Raw genomic sequence first — 23,359 nt, forward strand, 5'->3', positions numbered from 1 at the left:
CTAAAAAGTTTTTAAATAGACGGACCCATCCCGAAGTTTATTAAACAAAATTGTTGAGAGAAACAATAATGTGGGAAGATCGTCTGTAGTAAAAGTTGCGGAGAGAACAAAGTGTTCAATGAATAGAAAAAAACAGCATCTCTCATTCTATATTTTCATTCAAATTGACCGATTCATCCCCAATCGTTGGGACAACAGTACAAATAAATACAGAGACCAAGTTAACCCTTTCAGTCACACATTTTTCAACTCAATATTATGGCCTGAATATTGTTACTCTGTGGTTTTTGAGGTCACTGACACGAATCTGAAGTCGGAATTTGATCATTTCTGAATCCAAGATGGCGGATGTAAAATCGAAAAAACATATCAAAATTGGATGATTCTGGCGGAAACTTGTGACTCGGGGGTTTTTGGGGTCACTGATGACGAATCTGAAGTGAGAATCTGGTCATTACTAAATCCAAGATGGCAGATCCCAATATGGCGGATATAAAATCAGAAAAACATATCAAAATTGGAATATTTCTGGCCGAAATTTGTTACTCGGGGGTTTTCGGGGTCGCTGATGACGAATCTGAAGTGAGAATCTGGTCATTTCTAAATCCAAGATGGCAGATCCCAATATGGCGGATATAAAATCGAAAAAACATATCAAAATTGGAATATTTATGGCCGAAATTTGTTACTCGGGAGTTTTCGGGGTCGCTGAATACAAATCTGAAGTCAGAATTTGGTCATTTCTAAATCCAAGATGGCAGATCCCAATATGGCGGATATAAAATCAAAAAAACATATCAAAATTGGAATATTTCTGGCCGAAATTTGTTACTCGGAGGTTTTCGGGGTCGCTGATTACGAATCTGAAGTGAGAATCTGGTCATTTCTAAATCCAAGATGGCAGATCCCAATATGGCGGATATAAAATCGAAAAAACATATCAAAATTGGATGATTCTGGCCGAAATTTGTTACTCGGAGGTTTTCGGGGTCGCTGATCACGAATCTGAAGTGAGAATCTGGTCATTTCTCAATCCAAGATGGCAGACCCCAATATGGCGGATATAAAATCGAAAAAACATCAAAATTGGAATATTTATGGCCGAAATTTGTTACTCGGAGGTTTTCGGGGTCGCTGATCACGAATCTGAAGTGAGAATCTGGTCATTTCTCAATCCAAGATGGCAGATCCCAATATGGCGGATATAAAATCAAAAAAAAATATCAAAATTGGAGTATTCCTGGCCGAAATTTGTTACCCGGGGGTTTTCGGGGTCGCTGATTACGAATCTGAAGTGAGAATCTGGTCATTTCTGAACCCAAGATGGCGGATCTCAATGTGGCGGATGTATAATGGAAAAAATTATCAAAATAGAATGAATCTGACCGAATCTTGTTACTCGGGGGTTTTTGAGGTCGCTGATTACAAATCTGAAGTCACAATTTTTATATCCTTCTAAAAGAGTGGCTTAGTATTAATCCCAATTCGATTAATTGTGTATGTGCGTGGGTCTAATACAACGTGGGAAAAATGAGCATTTTCCGTATTTTAATAGTCATACGAAGTAACAAAGATCATTTGAAATTATAAATAAACTATGATGAGGCTAACAAGACATGGACATTTTTTACGTGGAACGCTGTGCATCCCACTGCGACTAAAAGGGTTAAGCGTAAATGGAGTGCGCGCGGAATGACCTATACATCATCGCATCCATTTCATAGTTCAAGAAAACTGCGTATTACGATCGGTAATGTAAGGGAGGCACGATTAGCCGGGATGTTTGATCCTCGCGGTTTATAGATCGATCGATCGACGCGAGGTGCATGGATATGTTTATGAATTTCCGTTGGTTTCCTGTATTGCATGTGAGCAGCGCTGCAGCGAAGAGTAAAGAGACGCCGTAAAACCAACCGAGCGCCATTAAATAGCTCTTCCGTCATTTGCATTTCCCGCTTATTCCTGCGATGTCTGTAATAGATCCGTGCGTGTGCTGCAGGCGGAGGGGTTTCGTATGTATATAACAACCCCCGCCTCGTTTCACCCTCTTTCAACTTTCGAAACTCCCTTTTCCGCTCCTTCACCCGGAAGTCGAGCCGCTTATCTTTTTTGCGACTCGCAATACAACAGACGCATATATGTGCACTAGGGTAGTCCTTGAGAAATGTCATTATGGAATTTCGATTGGCTCACCCAGAAAATATTTTCCTAATTTTTTCAGATTTTTATCCCAACTTTAACTTTAACTTTAATGGGATTTCCCCATTTAACCCTTTCGTGGACAATTTAAATCTAACGAACTGATTTCGATAAAATTTTGTACACGGGGGTTCCTTGGGTTGCGATTCAGCATCACGGATCCAATACCGTGGATCTATCACGTTCCGTATAAAAAATATAATATGTATTATTTTTTCTTGATTCAAATATATTTCGTATTATTTTGCGGTTAGTTGAAAAGAGAATGTAAATGGAATAATCTCAATTCAATGAGCGTCATTTTACGACATTTTAACGATTTGCTTGAAAAGAAGGAAAAGAAGAAAAAAAAAAAAACATTGTCAAAGCAGGGTCAGATACTTTTAAGTAATTTGGTCAGGATGATAAAATATGATGTACATATCAACCCCTTGTAGCCCAACATCATAAATTTCAAAATAAATAGCATTTAAGGACTTGTCATTAATACCTTCCGTATGGACTTTGTAGGATCTTATTTAGTTTGTTAGAGAAATGTCACAAGGGGCTACAAGGGGTTAAGCAGAGAAACTAAAAATATTGAGGTAAAACTTTTTCCTCCAATCGATTACAAAAAAAATTTCGAAAATACAGCAGGTTTAAAAGTACGACAATATTACGTCACTGACACCATCGTTACGAAATCAGTGAAATTCGATTGGCTATAACACCCAAAATAATTCTGTTCAAAGTAAGTAAACAAAAAAATGCATAAGGTATACGACCCAGCCGTTACGTATTCCTCTGCGTCAAACACACGTAGGAATGATTTTTTATTTTTTTTTTTTTTTGTCTAAATGCAAAGACCCAATTTCCATCCCTTGTAGCGGACGATCGGATGATCCTTCGATTGTTACGCGGCCGTACATAATTGTAAGAGTATCAGGGCGCAGGCCCTCGCCATCCTTCGAGGTTCCCATGCGTGTCTGCAGGAGTCTGCGCGTAGCAGGATAACGATTCTCGGCCATATTGGACGCGTTGCGCCGGCGTCGCGTCGGCGTCGCGAGTCGTTTGTTTCGTCACAGCGACGGACTGCGGCTTATCGGGAAACTGCAACGAATCGTTGGTTCATATCTGGACGGTTAGATGGAGGCGCTCGTCCCTTCGTTCCTGTTCCTGTCGGGAGTAACGGAGACACTGGAGTCCGTTTTTCTTCCCCGTATCATCTCCTACCCTTTTTTGCGTGTATATTCGTATTTTTTTTTTTTTTTTGGTCTCCAAGAAGCAAAAAAAATTTCATCCCGTCCTTCCTAGCCGCGCAAATTGTTAACCCGTACGAGTTTCCGGGGCATCGTTTCGGAATTTCAATTATTTTTACCATCGAATACGTAAAGTTTTCAAAGCGCAACTGACAATGAGTCGTATTTAATTATTATCAAATCGCTGGTAGGCTTTATAGCGCTTCGTTCCTGATTTTAATCAATTATTATACTCACCTCTGATAATCGTACAAACACTCGTTGCGATAATCCAGCCTATAGGCTACAGAATCATTTCATGTTACACGAATCGATGGTTGTTAAATATTAAAACGAGGGTTGAAAATCAGAAAGTTAACGTCAGGTCTGAAAGGTTGATACAAAATAGATATCACTTCATTTTTTTTTTTTACTTAGTTCGAAATATCGACAGAATTTTTGAACATCGATATGCTTAAATGGGTATAGAATCAAATTTGTTACGAGAAGCACGGAATTTATGCGTGTAAACAATCAACGATCATAATGACAACAACGTAGATTTATATTTCGTCGACTCCTTTGCTGTCAGGAAAAAAGCACAAAAGGTTAGGCAAAATAATCTATGAAATTGTTCAACCTAAAGTTTAAGTTAGCGAAGTAATCGTGGATCAGTATGACCTTGAAAAAATAATTCTGCCTCGAAAGAAAATCTGTCATTGTGATAAAATACAAAAAATTTGATGCCCGTTGGTATCGAAAATATCATACATACATTGCGGAACGCCAAAGAGACGTGAAATAAAATGTGAATGATTTTGAAAACATGATTCACTAATAGCGAATCAAGTCGTTTAGTGACATCTGATGGCATTTTTTGTACTAACGGTAACCTATCTGGTTTAATGTTGTTCACAAAAAATAATAATCAACAGACGTTTTTAAATTGGTTGAAATCTGTCGATGATTTGATTGTGTTACAATTTGCTAACTTTTTTCGGAATTCACGATATCATAGATTATACGAACCGTCAAACTGATTTAAAATACGTGTTTCTTTGACCACGCGGAAGATTTTCCCATCCGCAAAAATTCCGCTCCGATAGTGTCAACGGGCAAAGAAAATTTCAAATTCTTATTTGCAAATGTTATTTCTTCGATTCGAAATTCATCCGCAGGTCGATTTCAGATTCCATAATTGGAGTCGACGTGTTTCGAAAAAAATAAAAAAAAACAAAAAAATATGTGAAGAAAGAATGTCAGCCTTGGCAAAAAGTCTTTCCAAACCACGACCACGGTCCTCGAGTAAAACGAATCCGCAGCCCTGTTCGCGATTTTGCACCCCCTTAATGGGGATGATAATTTTGTTTCCCGAGTTGATTTCATTGAGGTGAAAAAAAGAAGCGTGGGCGGCGAGTGAAGAAGAAGAAGAAGAAGAAGAAGAAGAAGCTCGTTGCCGGTGGGGCAGGTCAGTTACGTAATTACCTTCCCTCACGGAAGTCGCGCCGTTTACGTAACGTATTATATACATACCGGGGTAAAACGGCGCGGGCGTCTCAAGGCCGACGGCATCCCCCGCAATTAAGACCTTCGACAATTAGATCGATAAATACAAGGGGAGCAACCACCGGCTCCCGGACTCAATTACATATTTAACGACTCGCGTTCTTTAGAAATGCACGATTTTCTTAAAGAGGACCTCGTGTCGCTACGTTACGGGGATGAATTTCATTTTTCATATTTAAATAAAAGATCCGGTGTCGTTGCGATAACGTTTTGAACACTGTTCGAACTACCGGAAAGTTTGGTGTGAAAAACTGCATAGGTTTTTTTTTTTTTCATGCTGTTTCTTACAGATTTTTACTCACTGAAACCGAGAAAAATAATTAATCGAAAAAATGACATCACGTCAGGTTTTTTCTTGAACTCGTGGGGCTTGTTGTTTCATTTGGAGTGAAGCTGACGTTTAACTCGATATCTGGTATCCTGTTCTTGTTTTCAAATCTCCGATGAAAAAGTATTTTTTTACTTTCATTTTACATGTATCAAGGTTTCCAAAGAAGATGGGACGTCGATATGCTAGCCGACTGCTGTTGGATGGATGGGTTGGAAAGAAAATTGGTACCGTAAGGTCTTTTGGGTCGTTAATCATGAATCTAAGGTCAGATTTGCAAAAATTGAATGTGGTTTACTCAATGGGCTTGAGAAAAACTAAAGACATTCGGATTTCTATGGAAATTGGTGTGATCGAAGGTTTGTTAGGTGACTGATCACGAGTCTAAGGTAAAATTTGCGAAATACGAAATGGCGAATCCAATACGATGGAAGATAAATATAAAAATTTTCCCATTTTAGTAGAACTTAGTAGACGGAAGTTTTTTGGGTCACCGATAACGAATCCAAGGTCAGACTTCCAAAATTTGTAACGGTGGATCTATTAGAATGGTTGATATGAAAAGAAATCGTCATATTTTTAGATAACTTGAACGATCTGAATCTATAGTGCAACATTTTTTTTATACATTTATATACATACATGTATCTGATTTTTGTTTCTTTATATATGAATTCTCTAAACATTAATCACACGGGAAAAATGAACGACTGTATAGAATTTATTTATGTGACCCTTTCGAGCTTCAAATCATTTTTACAGCATAACATTGTGTGGGAATTCATCCGGTCATTCCTTCAATCATTCGCTCATATGGAAATATCAATCATCAGTTCAAAAAAAAAAAAATGCGTCTACACTTAAAATTGTACGTGAAAATCGTTTCTATTCAAGTTTAATCGCATATATTAATATATCTCGTCTTTCGTCACTCTGACTTGTCTCTGCTGTTTTTCATTTACATAAACAAATCTCCCGCTCCTTTCATCACATCTAAGTTGAAATTCGTTTTGCTGGTTGCAACTTATCCGGATAAATCTTGCGATGCTCTTCGGTTTGCGATCTTCAATGGCTATAGATCGTTCGACAATGTTCGTGACGTATTTTATGTTTTCGAAGAGTACTGAGATTCGTTTGAATCTATCACTTCACATTTTATTTGCCGATTGTTCTCATACTTTCTCACACGCACTTTACGTTATAAAATTGTTATAGTTCTTATTTGCTTTGAAAATTCGACAAGACTTTGTACCGAGGAACGATTCACTATTTAATGCTTCTCAGAGGTGTTAGCAGAGAGCGAGAGAGAGAGAGAGAGAGAGAGACACTACGAGTCTAATTCCTTTCAGTCGTTGTTCTCACTCTAGGCGGGAATCCATAAATCGTTACAGCAGTTCGAAATTCGAATTGGATATTATTCTTCTTTTATTTATTTTTTTTTCCGTGAACTTGGAACCTGAAACGTGAGTGCGGAAAATTTGGGAAATGGGTCACGACCAGCCTACAGCCGGTTGTTCTTTATCTTTCTTCTTCTTTGAGCCAATGTCGAAGTGATACGAATTTTCTACGACGCTGATGTAACACCGGAAAGGAGCGAGGCGAGGCGAAGCGTAGGGGAAAAAAAAAGTGGTAACGGCATGGCGGCCATTGACGTGCCAGAATTTGGAATAAATTGGATTTGTTTACGGGGGTGGTTTCGCGGCGGCGTTGCTCGTCTGCAAGGCAGTTTCCTCTCTCCTATCGTTCGCCACCCCCCACCCCCCGCAGCAAGCACGCCTCTTTCGTGTCACGTCCCCACATTTTATTGTGTGTATTTTATTCCTCGTCGTTTGTTTCCCGTGCCAACTCTTTCCACGCTTTCTATACGGCCATTTTCTTCCTATTTCTCTCTCTCTTTCTTTCTTTATCGTCGATCCTTCGTTCAAAAGAGTCTGTGGGTTGAAAATCGATGCCTTTTGGCAATTTCTCTCTAACCTAGTACGCAAATTGAGTATTCATCAAATTCATGCTCACTCATAAGATGTGAGGATTCGTTGAAAAAAAAAAGAAAAAAAAAGAAAAAAAAAATTGATTATTTCGGAATTGTAATAAAAAAATTTGAAATCATTTACAAATTGTTGAAAATGTATCTGATTCGTTCAATTTTATACTATTTATTCACACGACTATTTTCTACAAATTCACCAAAACTGTTCTATTCGTCATTTTGACAGGGTTAACTGAGTATTCAATTTTATAAAATTCTACCGATGCTGAATCTGATCAACAAATGGCAGTATTGAATCGACTACTGAAGTAAAGTAAATTTGTATCTCAATGACTCCGTAAAAAATAGTTTTCTGAACAAAATTAGCCGTCGTAGAATAAAATGGAACGTATCTCCTGGATTTTTCATAAATTTCAAAACGATTTAAAGTAAAGCAAGCATTGCTTCGGTATTTTATATTTTCCTACTTTCAAAAAGGTTATCGTAGCTCACTAATCCAATAATTTCATGAATACTTAGTGTTCAACACTTTCATTAAAAAAGTGTTAAAAAAATTTTATTGTTAATTTTCAACCCGCCAACCAAACTCCTTTATAAATGTAAAACGACGCACGGTGCAAAAAAAAAAGGAATATAAAATTAATTATGCATCCCCGCGCAGTGAAACAAAGCCACTATGCTACTTTGCTATTACATGTATATATATATTATATATACACACGTTATATGTAAAAAGAGCGTTAATTTATGCTCAATTAATAAAACCACGATAACGCTGGTGGTTTTCCCCGTTATTTCTCAGTCTGCCTCGATGCTAATTACGTTTAATGGCGCGGTTTCCTGTCGCTTAGGTCTTTTCCTTTATTGATAAAATTATTCATATACCTAGTTCAAGACTTCGCATCGTGTGGTTAAAATTTTTTTGCTGATTTTCAGGGCACAGATATCTAGGTTGTTGATGAATGTTCCCACGCAGTCCTCAACTGTTTAAATTTTTCATAAAAATGAAAAAAACTTATGTACAGTTCTGGGTAAAAAATGAGAATCAAGTCTGTAGCTGTAACGACGACATCGAGTATGTTTTACGGTTATTTTTGGTCGCGTTGATATTTGACGTCGGTGCAAGAATGAAACTAATATCAAGGCATATTCGATCGTAAAAAATTTACCCAACCGAAGAGGCAGATTCAATTTTGCAATAACTAGAAGATGTAATACCGTAATAATACCGAAAATGCGATGCGGTAAATAAATCGCCTTCACCTTATTTTCTTGTGATTCGAATCATGTCCAAACTGTGATTTCAACGATGCCAATTTCTCTGGAATTTTCCATCAACCGTAAGAGAACTTGCATAATATTTTTTTTTTTTTTTCTCAATGCGCACAGAAGGCAACGTATTTTCTCACAATTACTTATTCAGAGGTGAGTCGATGCCCGGTTGGGAAGATTTCTGCGGCAGCCTGCAGCTTCCTTCTTCGCGGAGAGTGCATTTGTGACATTTAAGCGTATGCACCGATGCATTGAAGCCGCGGCGGCGGCTAGGCACGAAGCGTCATTTAAATATCTCAAATGATTCAAATGCGAAAACGAGTTCTCAGGACCAGGACAGGTAGCCGGCAAGGAAAGTTGACGGGCGCTCGGCCGATTGTACTCGATTTTTAGAGGCGTATATAACGGGGGTCTTTGGGTAGCCGGCCTTTTTCCAAATTTACATACCGCGCATGCGGTTCGTATTCAAGGGTGTTTTTTTTTTCTCCCGCTTTTTGCTCACAGCGAGTTAAGCGCGATGAGAAAAATCTCGTTCAACGCTGCACCGAGAGAAATTTTTACTTCCAGTTACCGCTCAGTTCTCAACTATTTTCATTTTTCACCACGATCGGAAAATATAGTTCTAGGTACAAAATGAAAATTAGTTTTCTAGCTCTTACCGGAAAGTCTAGTATCCGTTACTATTCGTTCTCATTACGATCACTGTTGCTATATTTTCTTGTAACTGTTGCGAAAATTCAACGCTTGTGCAACAATAAATTTATGTTGAAGCCCATTTAACTAAAGAGTATAGTAAACCGAACAAACTGATTTTGCGTTGCAATTGCCAAAAAAGGATCGACGATAGCGCAAAATGTTTATGCCTACCTCGTTTTTCGTCATTTCAACAATATTTAAGCAGTTTTTTTAACGATACCTGTTTTGCTGAATTTTTCTAGTGACTATGACAAATGAAATTTTTCTCAGTGTGACTAACCCGACAGTTCTGGCACTTCTGGTTTTTTTATGCAAAAGTATTCCTAGGGGTCTGAGTGATAAATTTTTTTTTTCAAAATCGGATAGCGAGTTATTCTAATTTGCGCGCGAAATTTTGTCTCTTCAAGTCATCTGGGATCGATTTTTTTCTCGAGCTGTTCAGTCACGAAAAAAAGTCTCACGTGTACAATCGTTAAAGTCCACCTACAAATGATAAATTTACGATTCAGCAGTGAAAGTAAATTATTGATATCTGTAATCTAACCAGGCGATTTGTGAGAAATTCATTCACGACTAGAAAATGAGCTGTCGTTGAACTTTCCACGTTTTTTTTATCGGAAAAAAAGTTGAGGGATTGCAAGGAAAATTATTAGAATTGCTCCTAGATTGAAAAGATGAGTTTCCACTAGATCCTGACGTTTTAGGGGCCAGAAAATCACTGACGACCATTTTTGGAAAAACGTCCAGGTGTGTGTGTGTGTGTGTGATCAGCCTTTGTTCGACGATATCTCAAGAACGAATCAATGAATCTATATGACTTCAGCCTCAATCACCGGGGGTTTTGCTAGAATGGATCAGATTATAGATTATACAATTGGCCCGAAAGTTTCCGAGTTATTTAAGTCACAAAATTGGAAGAGAAATAAAAATTATGTCATCCCAAAAATTGATCAACGGATCTTGATCTTGGTCCAAATCGACACTTCTCTCGTGAGCTCGGAAGCGATTAAATTTTGGATTTGATCGGTTTGGTAGTTTCTGAGTTATGACAATAAGAACAGTAAAAAACAAACGAAAATGATGACATCTCGAGAATGGATTAACGGATTTTTAAATTTTTTGCTTTAACCGACGCGGCTTCTCTTAGTTGTGAGATGATTAGTTCCGACAGCTTGCAAGTTATTTAAATAACGAAGTAATAGGAAAAAAAAAAAAAATAGAAACCTTCATCCGACAATATTTTACCAACTCAAAACACATCAACGTCAGCCAAACGACCCAATTCTTAAGAAATTTTTTTCACCCGACTGTACGTCCCAGGATGCATCCTTACAGGCTCCGTGAGTCGCGTTGCGGGGCATTTAACGCCGATTTGCATGCCTCGCCGGTATTAATTTCTCCGTTGAAATCGACGATGGTTGATTCAGGAAAAGTGACGGGGGGTCGCTTCCGCGGCTTCGAGTGCTTCCCCGAGTCCGGGTGCAGAAATCACCCGTCTATGCAGATGAGCGTGAGAAGCCCGAGTCTACGGGTCGGGTCACCGTTCCGAGAGAAAAATGGCCGAGCTATGAACCGGAAGCATTCGCACACGTGACCCAGGCACACGGCTCACTTGCCCCTTTCAGAGTCTTACTGAGAACCTAACAATCTTCGTACAGCTTATTAATTCTCTTGTAGATTCACGAGTTCATGCCATTTTTCTGTAAGATGGTTCGGTATTTCTTTCGAACTGGAAAATAAATCGTGTCTTTGAAGAAATGATCAGGGAGTGGCTTTTATCGATGGTCCAATTCTATGACTTTGAACAGTGAATCTGATATAGGTAGAATGGTTAGCTTGTAAGAAAATTAGCTGGAAGTAACGGCAAACGAAAGAAGGGAGGATCAAGAAACCAGGAATAGAAATTTTTTTGCTATAACGAACATCGTTGACATGTTATGGATTATTTTTCGACGAGGAAGCTGAAGAGAATGGCGAGATCGAGAGAATTAGAGAGGTGAGCAGAGATGAATACGGGTTTAGGAAGTGAAAAAATAACTTGCTAAGTGGATACGGTCATAGAAATCACGGGGAAAGAAAAAAGGAAACCTATCCGTTTATGAGCGTGATGAAGATGAATTGATGTACGAAAGATGAGAAATCTTCTCATCAACGAACACGGTGAAAGGGCCTGAAGGATTTGACCATACTACGTTTTATTATTGAGATAATTATCAAGAAGACTGGCTAAGAACATGATAAAGAACAGGAAAATAAATCGGGGAAGTGCGGTGAGAATTAAATAATTACAGTGTCAATAGAAACTTCTAGTTTTGTTACTGTACACAGTACCTAACTGTTTTCATGTATTGCAATACGGCGGAAAATATAAATTTTGGATACGAAATGAAAATCAGTTTCGCAACTGTGACCAAAAAATGTTCGCTATTCGTTTTCTTGGATATTTTACTGGTGAATTTTACCGGGTTGTTGAGTCAAAATTCAATACATTTCCAATTATTTAATTACGACATAATCGAATCTTGAGAATTTATTGAATTTTTGTACTAATAAAATACGACGATTTTCCTAAACATTTGAAAAAAAAAAAAAGAAACCAAAGTTATCAACAAGAACTTGTATATCGATTTTTCATTTGAAATCGCTTTAAAATAAATAAATTTGGCTGATTTTGTTGGAACCAAGTATTTTTTGTGTATTTATTAAGTTCGATATTTCTGTGTTATTAAAATCAAAATTAGTATGAGTGCAATCTTGAAAAATTGAATATTTACCGATACGACAGCCATGAACGAAAAATGTCTTGGTAGAGTTGTATAGAATAGTCTTTTCAGCACAATAAGCCATCCTGAAATACAATCGTACAATCTATTGGATTTTTAACTATTCCAAAATAATCTGGAACCAGAAATCGATATCTAGATGTAATAATAATTTGTTTAATAATTTGAGTATTTCCTTTTGTTACACTCAAAACAAAATTTCCGTTACTTGTGAGAAAACGAGTCCCCAATAAGAAGACAAGTCAGTAAAATTCCAAACTTTTACGACGGACATGAAATTTTGACTATCCCTAAAGTTTCATAAGAAAAGTATTTTTCTACCGATTAGAATTAAATATTAAAATTGGTATTACATGAAAAAAACTTTCGTAATATTTTGTCCTGATTGATAAAAGTTTTGTCGAAATTGTATATATATATATTCAAACCATTTTTTACACCATGTTTCAATATCTCAATAACATTTTTCGCCATCATTTTAATTTATTTTTGCAAGCTGGTCTCATAGTTTAACTATATTCAAATTTTTCTTAGTGAAAAGCGTTGACGCAAGGAGTTCTTCAAAAACACCAATTTTATACACGATTTGAATCAATATCTTGAAACGTACTGAATACATCGAAACAAGAAGGAAAACTTTTGCTTCGCGAAACTTTGCTGATATTCGAAGTTTCGTATACATCAAAAAAGCTCAGAGTTTCAAACTCCGCGCAGCCAGAGGCAGCGACGATTTCCACTGGACTGTTTGCACGCACTCGACACGGGATGATTTATTCGCCATCAGGTATAGAGATACCTGCGCATACTTGGAGTTAGGCGCGAGCCAGATGACGATCAAGGGGTTGAAAAGCCCGGCTAAATACCCGCTCGGTTCCCGGTTTGCATCTAAGCGCCCGTCCCTCGTTTCCCGTGTCGTACTTTTCATTCCGGATGTTCCGAGGCCGTTTTCGTAGACAATGCGAGGCTATTATTACCCTCGAATCTCCCGCCGCGTGACCCGCGCACACATGCGCCCTTCTGCAAAGCGGATCCCCTACATTATGCGCGGCCGATATGCACGCTGCATCATAATGTCCAACTATATATGCATATATATATATATACCTACGTATAATATGCGACACGTTGCGATCGAGTCGAGCATTGTTCATCGTTTAATTATTCTTTGCATTATATGCACGCGATGGTCAATATAAATGGTCGAAAACATTCCCTGTCTGTCTCTCCACTGAGTAGAATCCAATCCAGTATTTATAATTCGAGTATCTAATAAATGAATGTCCGAATCAATAGGCGTTGAATATGTTTGCGATGTACCTACTTAGTGGTCAGGAATGGAGAGAAAACAATAATTCTTCGAATTTTGCTTCTTCGTAGAGGAAGTATTGCAATTGTTCGATACCGCCATGAAATTTGTCAACTTTTTTTGCGAATTTCCGGTTTTTCCTGACTAGTGCCACCGTGAATTGTAAGGACAACACAAAGCTTGCGTTAACCTCTTCATTGTGCGAGTTTAGCGTGGGCTGATTTATGACAACTCGCATTACGATTGTGACGAAAAAATTTATACACACTCTTGTGCCGAAGTAAAAGAATCCGTCTTTCGGGATTTCTCCGAATGAGCATTTGTTTGCAAAAAACATAAAAATATCAAAGATTTGAAAGAAAGGATCTATTTCTATGAGAGTTTTTTTTTTTCTAAAGGTATGCTGGTCGACTTTAAAATACCTCATAGTTTACAAACGTTATCATAGTTTGTTGATATACTTAACTCATAGGCTAGAAAATTCTCGTAACACGGTGACGTTACTCATAATGGATTTCTATATCTTTTAGAGTCCTTGACACAACCAAAAATTTGAAGCATTATGCATATTTGAGGAAAAAAATTGTTTTCTACTATTTTTTGTGAATTTACTGACTCAGCTTGTATAATACAGTGACTAACGTTTTTTTTTTTTTTATTTATATCGAGAAAATTTTGAACGACAGCCAACCGTTTCACTTTTAATACTGTAGTGATGACAGTAAAAGTGTAAAATACTGGATTTCATATATCTCGTATTCGCTGCAAATTGGAAAATCAATATTAAAATTGTGTTTTTTGTCAATAATGGTAGTAAAAATTGGGAATCCGGAAATCGGATAAGCACTGTGTCTCATAAAATTTTGAAGCGAAAAAAAAGAAAAAAACGTCGATCAATGCAGGCGTTTGCAATTCTACACGAAACCCTCCAAGTCCATATGCGAATGTGACCTTCACCAAAATTCGACTTCCTGTTGCTTGTGTACTTTTTAAATGCCGATTGTATCAATAAAGTTGAATGAGACGAACATTTCGGGCGCCTAACGTAAATAAGTGGCATAATTTAATGGATTAATCATTAGATTGCAATCAATTCAAACAAGCAGAGAAATAGTTGTATCATGTAATTTTGTACTGCACAAATATCCTCGTATTATGTAAAAATCGATGCAGTTTCCCGTTCTTTTTCAACCCTCGCTGTTTTCGTCATTACGAAGCATCTTTTCATGCGTTATACACGTAACATATAGGAATCGACTCACCTGAGGATCGGACGTATGGGGGCGATCAAAGGCGTAAAGCGGTGCCAGACGATCATACAGGCCAGCACGTTCGTAGAGATCTCGGAACGGATTTTTCGTACTGAAGAAATCCAGATCGACGTCAAGAATCAGCGGGGTATCGCTTTCCGGAAGGTAACGACGGAGAGACGCGGTGATCGCCGGAAAATCGTCTTTCTGAAAAGAATTTATCATGCGATGATTCTCATCGCTCTTCAATACACAATTTATCGTTTCGGGTAGTTATTTTTTATTTTTTTAACTCGTGATTTCTTAGCCGCACCTGTTTTCGAAACCGAGTTTAATCAAAAGCTTCAGATCGGCAATATTATGAAAGCTCGAAAAATCCCGAAAAAGGTTAGTTCGGTAACATTTCAGGACTATACTTTGGCCAAAAATAATCGCCGAGTTGGGAAACCTTTTGGAAAATATTAATGAATTTAAATTTTCGGTCAAATTGGTTCTAGGGAAAATCTTATTTTTCTTGAAGTAGTATAATCTGTTTTTTGATTTATGCGGTAATTAAGGGTGAAAACTTACGGGGCCACATTGAAATATTTTTTGCTCAAGTCTGCTTGGTTCGTGTCTCGTTAAATATTGCGCCGTAAAAATCGAGAAATATTAATATTGACTAAGGCAAAGAATATAAGAATCTGATATTATTTCGAATATTCAAATTTTACGTTATTTTCAAACAATCAATGCGTATGCAGAAGTCAAATATATGTGATAAAACACTCGGTTTTCACGCAAGTTTTCTATCTTTTTTTTTCAAGGAGTTTCTTTTCTCTTTAATCATCACTCAGGTCGGGAAAATTATTAGCTACAAGTGAAATTTGACTTTTGTTATCGAACGAATCGTCTCAATAAAATGATAAAATCTCATGTGCTTATATTCGAACCAGAATTGAAAAGAAAAAGAAAGAATAGAAAAATCGGATGCATTCTTTCGGGCGTGTTTTCTCCATTGGTAATAATATTCATATTATACCGCTGTTATTCTTTTTCTTTTTATTAATTCTTTTTGTTTACGGGGGTGAAATTTATACCGGGCCAAAGCTGAATCGCCCCCCGTTGGAAAAGCCGTTGGTCGACTAATTTTTTGCACACGCAAATGTAAAGTTCCGTACAGCAGCGCGTATAATATACGACTATGTATGTGAGAGCAAACGTACCAGAGAAGCGTGACGAGGATTTCCACGTGGGTTTTTGCCTCTCTTGTTTTTTTTTTTTTTTTTTTTATTTTTTTACTTTGCACCGTACTCTCTTTTATTTGCTATCGGTATAACTGGCAAAAAACAATGACTGCGCTTAAATTAATCCGCGGTATGTATGTACCAAGTGATATACCTATACCTGGGTACATGTGCATATACGTACACACACACACACACACACACACATAAACTAAGGTTCCCTTGGCTTAAACCAGGGATCAACAATTTGCATGCGCATTTACAATGAAATACTGAGAGAGGGGCGGCGAACGGCAAACGGAGGGATTGAAAACAAAGAAATAGAAATAGAAAAGGCGGGGGGGGGGGGAGGAAAATGAAAGTACAACAATAATGATGATAATAATAATAATGATAACAACAACAACAACGATAATACAACGATAGATATATGTATGCATAATGTATACGTATACGTATGCGTACATCGGATGCGCAGAAAAAAAATTACCCCGATTCGGTTTTATATCATCAGTATACTCGCATACAACGTATATGTATATATTATATACATGCTGCATGCTGGATCTTCATATCGCGATTGCCACTGACTGCCTGCACGATTCTCTGCACAAATAATACACACACACACACACACATATATATATATATATATCATACACCTATATAACCCAAGCGAGAAACGGATTTACATAGAGACGGAATACCTGTTTGTATGCAACGCGTTGATTTGTACATCGGCTTTGTCGCCTCAGTCCGTGCAGTTCCGTTACTTTTTTTTGTTTTGTCTGGTATTTTTCTTTTGGATCGTCCCTTTTTGCATTCTTCGTTCATGAATTTTTTCCAACGTAACAGAAAATATTTCTTATGGAGGGGTTTTTTTTTTTTTTTTTTCCCCCCTCTTATTAACTCTCGTACGTTTTCAACTCGACCAGCTATTGCTGGGTACATATGATACGTGAGAAATCCATAACTCAGTATCAAGTCGTGGAAAACTTTTTCTTTGCTATTACTGCTTGTGCACGTGATTAATAGTACATTGTGTTACGAGTGCGGAAAATAATGGACGACTTTCGACGAGTGCGAAGTTTGCAGTATGAGCCAAGGTGAGCGTTGTAAAAATACGAGTCAGGAATTGCCCATCCACACATATGACACACGATAGTTTTTTTTTTTTATAACGCTTATGGAGGAGAGTTTGATTTGAAAAGCAAACGAATGTAATCTAACAATTTTGAAGAAGCAGATCAAGGGTAATGAAGACGTCCAGAGGTACAAGCCTAGTTTTATAAAATCTAACTTCGGGTTGGACTTACAATCAGCTCAATGACGTCACAGGGGGTGTATAAAGACGGCGTGTAAAATTAAGTAATCGGAAAGCACGCGTGCGCCAGGAAAGTCCTAGTGTGTGAAATTGAGAGTTTCCGCTAAGCGCTTGCGCCAGAGTCATTTTAGCTTACTGTTCGGAAATGGGGCATTTTACGCACGCTCCGGAGGCTTTGAAAATCTTACTCTCCAGCCATGGGTGTGAAAAAGAGTTTTTTGCCATACGTATGTGTAAAACGGGATTTTACACCCGCAACATGGATCGTAAAATCATGATTTACGCCTACTTACAGCAAAAAAAATTTTTTGTCCTAGTAGTCCGAAAACGGGACTTTATCCCCATGCCCGGATCATAAAATCCACATTCAACGCCTACGTAGGAAGAGAAATATTATTCGCATCACGGGAATAAAACTTCACACCCTTGATACGAAAAGAGCTAGTTTGCATCACGAGCGTAACGATTTACATCCTCGTGCAATCACGCCGAGCACTCGAGTGTAAGCATTTAAGCTCTAGAAGTGAAAAGTACTATTTCGAAAAAGAAAAAAAAAAGGTTTTAATTTTATAATAAAATTGTTTGCCAAATTTAATCGTTTTTCATCGATGACTGATTTAATGGTTCACTTTTTGGCGATCATTTTTCGCATAGTAATGATTTTTCAAATGGACATGATTTTTTGCTCAAGATTGTAGAAATTTTTATCTACTTTATTTCACCGAGATGAAATTGACACTGCCAAAAAATAACATTTTCCTACGAAATTTTGTACAAAAATTTTTTCTCTGGTTTCAAGATGTTGATTTTTTTTTCATCTGGTTAGAGAGATAGTGATAGATGTTGGATCATTGACGTAGGATCCGTGAATTAGTGATAACGGACTGGAGTGAATGAGCAGGATGACAATAAAAGATATAATTTACTTGAGAGAGATATGAGATTTTTTTATTGTACTTTCTGTATTGCGAGAAATTAAGTGGCCTTAGTAAGATTTGATGTCAATGAACCTAGGAGTAAGTCTTTCAAAATTGGCCCCAGTTATTTATTTCATCGGCATTTTCACGTATGACTCAAAAAACCAACGTTAATATGAATTTTTTTTTTTCTGATATCTAAAGCTTATCAAAAAAATGCTACATAGCTTAACACAAGAAATTTTTTTATTGTTGGGCTTATATTTTCTGTGAATTTTGGTGTTTGACAACGAAGAATTTGCGAATAAAATTATAATTATATCAGAAACCATCCCCCTCCTTACTTAATACTACGATAACAGAAAAACTAGAGCCAATATAATATAATCGAGTTTTGAACAGATTCTTTAAACGATTCTGCAAGAGTTCACAGAATTTTACTTCCCGTTTTTACGGCCAGTGGATTTTCTTATTTTTCCGGCACAAAAGACTGTTGACATCATCACGACTTTTTGTAGAAGTTCGGTAGATACTCTTTAACAAAAATTCAGGAAATTTCAATTACAACTTTTCGGGGTACCTACATAATTTTCGGATTTTTTTGCTGATAATTGGCAATAATCGCAATTTCTCGTAACATTCCATCGTTTTCTACGAAAAATTTGAAAAAATCACAAATCCCCACGACTTTCCCACGTTTCGCGGAATCTCGTGAAAATCGTATTCGCCAAATTGTTTCAATTCGTTCAGTTTAGGCTAAAAAACATGTACAATCAAAGATAGAATTTATACGATGAAAAGTTTCGTGGCAAATCTATAAACGAAGTAACGTTTAAACGTGAAAGAAAAAAATTAGCCTCCAGTGAACATTTCGGGACGATGAATTTGCTGAACGCCATTTCAAGCCTATAATTATTACGAGAATATATACGACTTCCGATGCGTCGCGTAATATGCATTATGTAAGATCTTTGGACAGTGGCCTAATTTCCACGATGACATCACTCTGGCAGTGGGACAGCTGTGGAGTCAGGCGTCATCATCTCGCGCGTTTGTATGAGGAGGAAAAAAAAAAAAAAAAAAACCGAACCCCATCCGCACGTTCCGTCCCTGCGGCGCGGTTCGTGCGTCCGATACGAATCGCGGGAGATTTTTTTCATCTCGTTTCTTTCAATTTAAAATTTTTTTTCTGTCGCTTTTTTTGCTTTTGTCTCTCTCTCTCTTTCTTCTTTGGCTCGTAGAGGAAGCCGGGTCTCTTTCATGGATGTAACCCCTTGACGGTGACGAGCAAACGACTGTTTCCGGTCGAGTCACGCGACTAATTCGAAACCGACTTATGCGCGACCCGTATAATGCAGATGCCATCATTCCTGCATGCTCTGATCGCGATTTAACGGTTGGCACAGTCATGGGGAGAGACCGAAACTCGTTATGGTTGTTATTAATTGTTCCAAGAGTTTCATTCGCTATCGGAAAATCAGTTGACCGTAAATTTTTGGAAGGAAATTATTTTTTTCCGACAGTTTGCGCTCCCCAAAATTGATTCAGTACTCGATGCTGCGAGAACTGATAGACTTGAATCAATCAATCATTTTGTAACTATTTCTTCAGATCTTAAATTTTTCTGCCTCTTTTTCCGTAATTCACTTAAGAGTGAAGTAGTTTTGACGATTTTTTTTTTCGATCGTTTATAAGAAAAGAAAAGTAAATTTCCAAACTCAAAAATGAGTACCAATATTCTTTTAGGATATTGTCATTTTTAGTCTACCCCATGTAAAACTCTTGCAGTCAAAATTTGAAAAACTGAAGTATATTTTTGGTAATCTATTATACACATTGTTTTTTTGCTCGGAATTTGATTTTGCAATGGAAATTTGTGTTCTGAATTCTTGCTGTAATTTACAAATTATCAGTAGCAACCAAGCGAATTAGTCGTCAGAGAAAAAAAAAAAACGCAAAATTTTCTGTGATATCAACAGGGTTTCAACTACCGCAAAATTAATTTCCTTGTTCACATTAGGTCGTTATTGATCTGGAGCAATTTTTACTGTACTAGAAGAATTGTTGATGCTTTCATTAGTTAAATCTTCCTTGGAAAAGGCGACATCAGCATTTGGAAATTATCGCTGAGTCCTACGATGATTGTAATGAAATTCCGCTCTTCAATCCAGTTCCTATTTTATTGTAAGAATTATTCGTCGTTATGAAAAATGCAAACGGTAAAATAAGCTGATCGATTTTTACGAATTTTAGAAACTACAGTCAACTAATCGGATTTGAAAACTGCACCAGGAAAAAATAAATTCAGTCACACGAACCTGTTGCAAAATTCACTTTTGTGAAACAAATATTCATCTGCTCGACATAAATTTCAAATAAATTCAACAACACTTCCTCGCTCACGCCAAAATTTTCTTACGTATGAGGTCTGTGATCAGACAGAATTCATTAGTTTCAACACTGAGAAAAATTTCATCCGTTATAGTAACTAGAAAAATTCAGTAAAACAGGTATCGTTAAAAAAACTGTTCGTACCCAGAACTATATTTTCCGATTGTGGTAAAAAATGAAAATAGTTGAGGACCGAGCCGTAACCGAAACTAAAAATTTCTCTCAGTGAAACAAATTGAAACATTTTTTTTTAATGTATACGATTCGTTTCGATCTACGATTTCACGATGAAGCTTGCGAACATATCTTGAACATCTCGGTTCGTCCGGTTCATTCGGACGTTGATTGGAGCAATTTTTTGCACGTATCTCGAATCCCCACGCTTGCTAAGAATCCGAATACTCAAAAAAAAAAATAAAAAAAAAAAAAAAAACACCAGCGTCGAAAAAATAATCGCAAGTTGGCACGGCTGGCGTTTTATTGTGCCGAAGTCAATGAATTGCGGCGAGACCATATGCGAGCTTCTGGGTTGGTTTGCCCTGGCATTGGTGTCGCGGTTTACACCAGTCAAGCATTGTTTTAATTAACACCGCGAGAGCCGCTGCGGCACACGTGTCACTCCGTCGTTCTATTATGTTCGAAGCTTGCAGGGGTCGAGGCTTTGCTCGATTTCGTTCCAATCAAATTCTTTTAGAACAATGCGACGCTGCTGTGGCTGGGATGTCCATCTGTTGCTGCTGATGCAACGCCGAGCTGTTACTCACCTCTGCACTAAATTTTCCCGAAAACATTATTGCTCCGTTTGAATTTTTTATATTACATGCAAACTAGACCGTTTCAGGTTGGGATGATACTTCTATTTGTTTATTTATTTACTAGAGATTAACGGGATGTAGGTACTACATGTGTAAAGTATTGAGTGGCATAATGGTGTAGTACAGTTTTCAAACAAACAGCGATTTGTTCTTGAATAAAGCTCTAGAGAGGTTTTTTATGGTATAAAAACTGGTGTTATAAGGATCAAACCTATTTTCATTCTCGTTACGTTACGATGATAGACGGTCAATCACGGAGTAAGAATTGCTGTTCAGGTTTAGGGAGAAATAGTTATTGTTGTATCGTAAAATTCTGTTTGGAACAAAAGAACGAAACCTAGACAGTAATTCGGGACAATCAATCACGTTGCTGAGAATTTTATACGTAAAAGTTAGATCAATTGTTTAAATTGCTTAACAAACAGAGGGTATTTGAAGATTTGAAGAAATATTGGAGTAATGATGATCAGTAAAACGCATTGGATTGCCAGTCTTAAAAGCTACAAAACGCAAAAATAAGTTTTTTAACTTTTCAAGTTTGTAAATGTTTGTATATGTATCACGTTTCCAAATAATAGACCAGTAAATGAAAATTGGATAAATGAATAAACTATGAAGTGTTATAAAAATTTGTCCTTTCCTAAATCTTTTAGAAAAACGTTTAATAAAGTTAATTTGTTTCGTAGCTTTCGGAACAATATAATCAATATGTTTGTTAAAATTTTAATTACAATAAAAATAGACGCCAAAATCTTTTACTTCAGAAACTTGTTTGAGGAGAGAATTATCCAATTTTTATGAACTAAACTCAGAATGTTGAACACGACTACCGGACAAATTTTTTCTCTTATTTTTGCTGAACCAGAAAATGGTCTGAGCATCAGTTTTTCCGAATTATAAAGATTCTTCCGAAGCATAGGATTTTTACCTCAAATTTACAAGGTGAATCGTGCACTGTGTGACCATTATTCATCGGAAATAACTCGTAAAACTAGTCGGATCAACAGGGAAACTCAGTTATTTTACAACATGTACTGACACATTTTATTTAGCTTAGCACTATTTTTGAGAGGGAATGATAAATGATTTTATTTTTGCAAATGAAATCACCCTACGTTTAACTCAAAATTCTTACAGCCATAGAAATGATGTATTATAACTGATCAAGCAAAAGTCTTTCGGGTATCAATCTGTAATATCTAAAATCACAATATTTGTAGAATACGAGTTCATTTCGAAATGATCGAAATATTTCCGAGTCAAGGTAAAAATGTAGAACGATCGAAAAATAAAAAGGTGGCGATATTGAGTTTTAAAAATCGCCAAAATCTGTTTCATAGAAATTTCAAATGTCAATTGTGAATTTACTACCTTCTAACACGCTGTTACTAAGGTTATTGTGTTGACCTTAGAATGGTAAGAGAGGGTGAAAAAAAGAAACACCCCACGCGAATTTAAGCTTCGCACCACAAAAGAACGGCTTACCTTTTCGTGTTCCGCTTACTGATTTTTTGTCACAACGTTTTTTGGAACACACGCAAAAAATTTTTGGCCAACGTGATTCTTTGTTAAAAACAAATATGAGGCCCATGAGGCCCTTGACTTTACGATGTACCCGAGAGATGGTATTTACAAGATTGGGACGTTTTTTCCTCCCGTTTCGGGAACAGGTAAAAAAAGTTAAAAATACACTGAGAAAAATTTCATTTGTTACAGTAATTAGAAAAATTCAGTAAAACAGTTATCGTTAAAAAAAAGAACTGTTTAAATATTGTTGGTAATACGAAAAAGGAGGTACGTGTAACCATTTTGCGCTATCGTCGATCCTTTTTTCGTAATTGCAACGCAAAATCAGTTTCTTTGGTTTACTCTACTTTTTTAGTTAAATGAGGCTTTGACATTAATTTATCGTTCCACAAGCATTAAATTTTCGCAACAGTTACAAGAAAATCTAGCAACAGTGATCGTAATGAGAAAGAAGGACTTTTCGGTAAAAGCTAGAAAACCAATTTTCATATCGTACCTAGAATTATATTTTTCGATTGCGGTAAAAAATGAAAATAGTCAAGGACTGAGCGGTAA

At 37.0% G+C, this 23,359-nt stretch overlaps 1 protein-coding gene across 1 annotated transcript in view; it reads right to left on the reverse strand.

Moving 5' to 3' along the window:
- The window catches only part of LOC107220243 (UPF0489 protein C5orf22 homolog), an 802,831-nt gene that overhangs the window by 307,172 nt on the left and 472,300 nt on the right, over positions 1–23,359 (reverse strand). Inside the window, exon 5 of the mRNA XM_046741662.1 lies at positions 14,617–14,811. Coding sequence (XP_046597618.1) covers positions 14,617–14,811 — 195 coding nt within the window. The remainder of the gene's footprint in view (positions 1–14,616; positions 14,812–23,359) is intronic.

The sequence above is a fragment of the Neodiprion lecontei genome, chromosome 5 (assembly GCF_021901455.1).
Source record: "Neodiprion lecontei isolate iyNeoLeco1 chromosome 5, iyNeoLeco1.1, whole genome shotgun sequence".
Classification (NCBI taxonomy): Eukaryota; Metazoa; Arthropoda; class Insecta; order Hymenoptera; family Diprionidae; genus Neodiprion; species Neodiprion lecontei.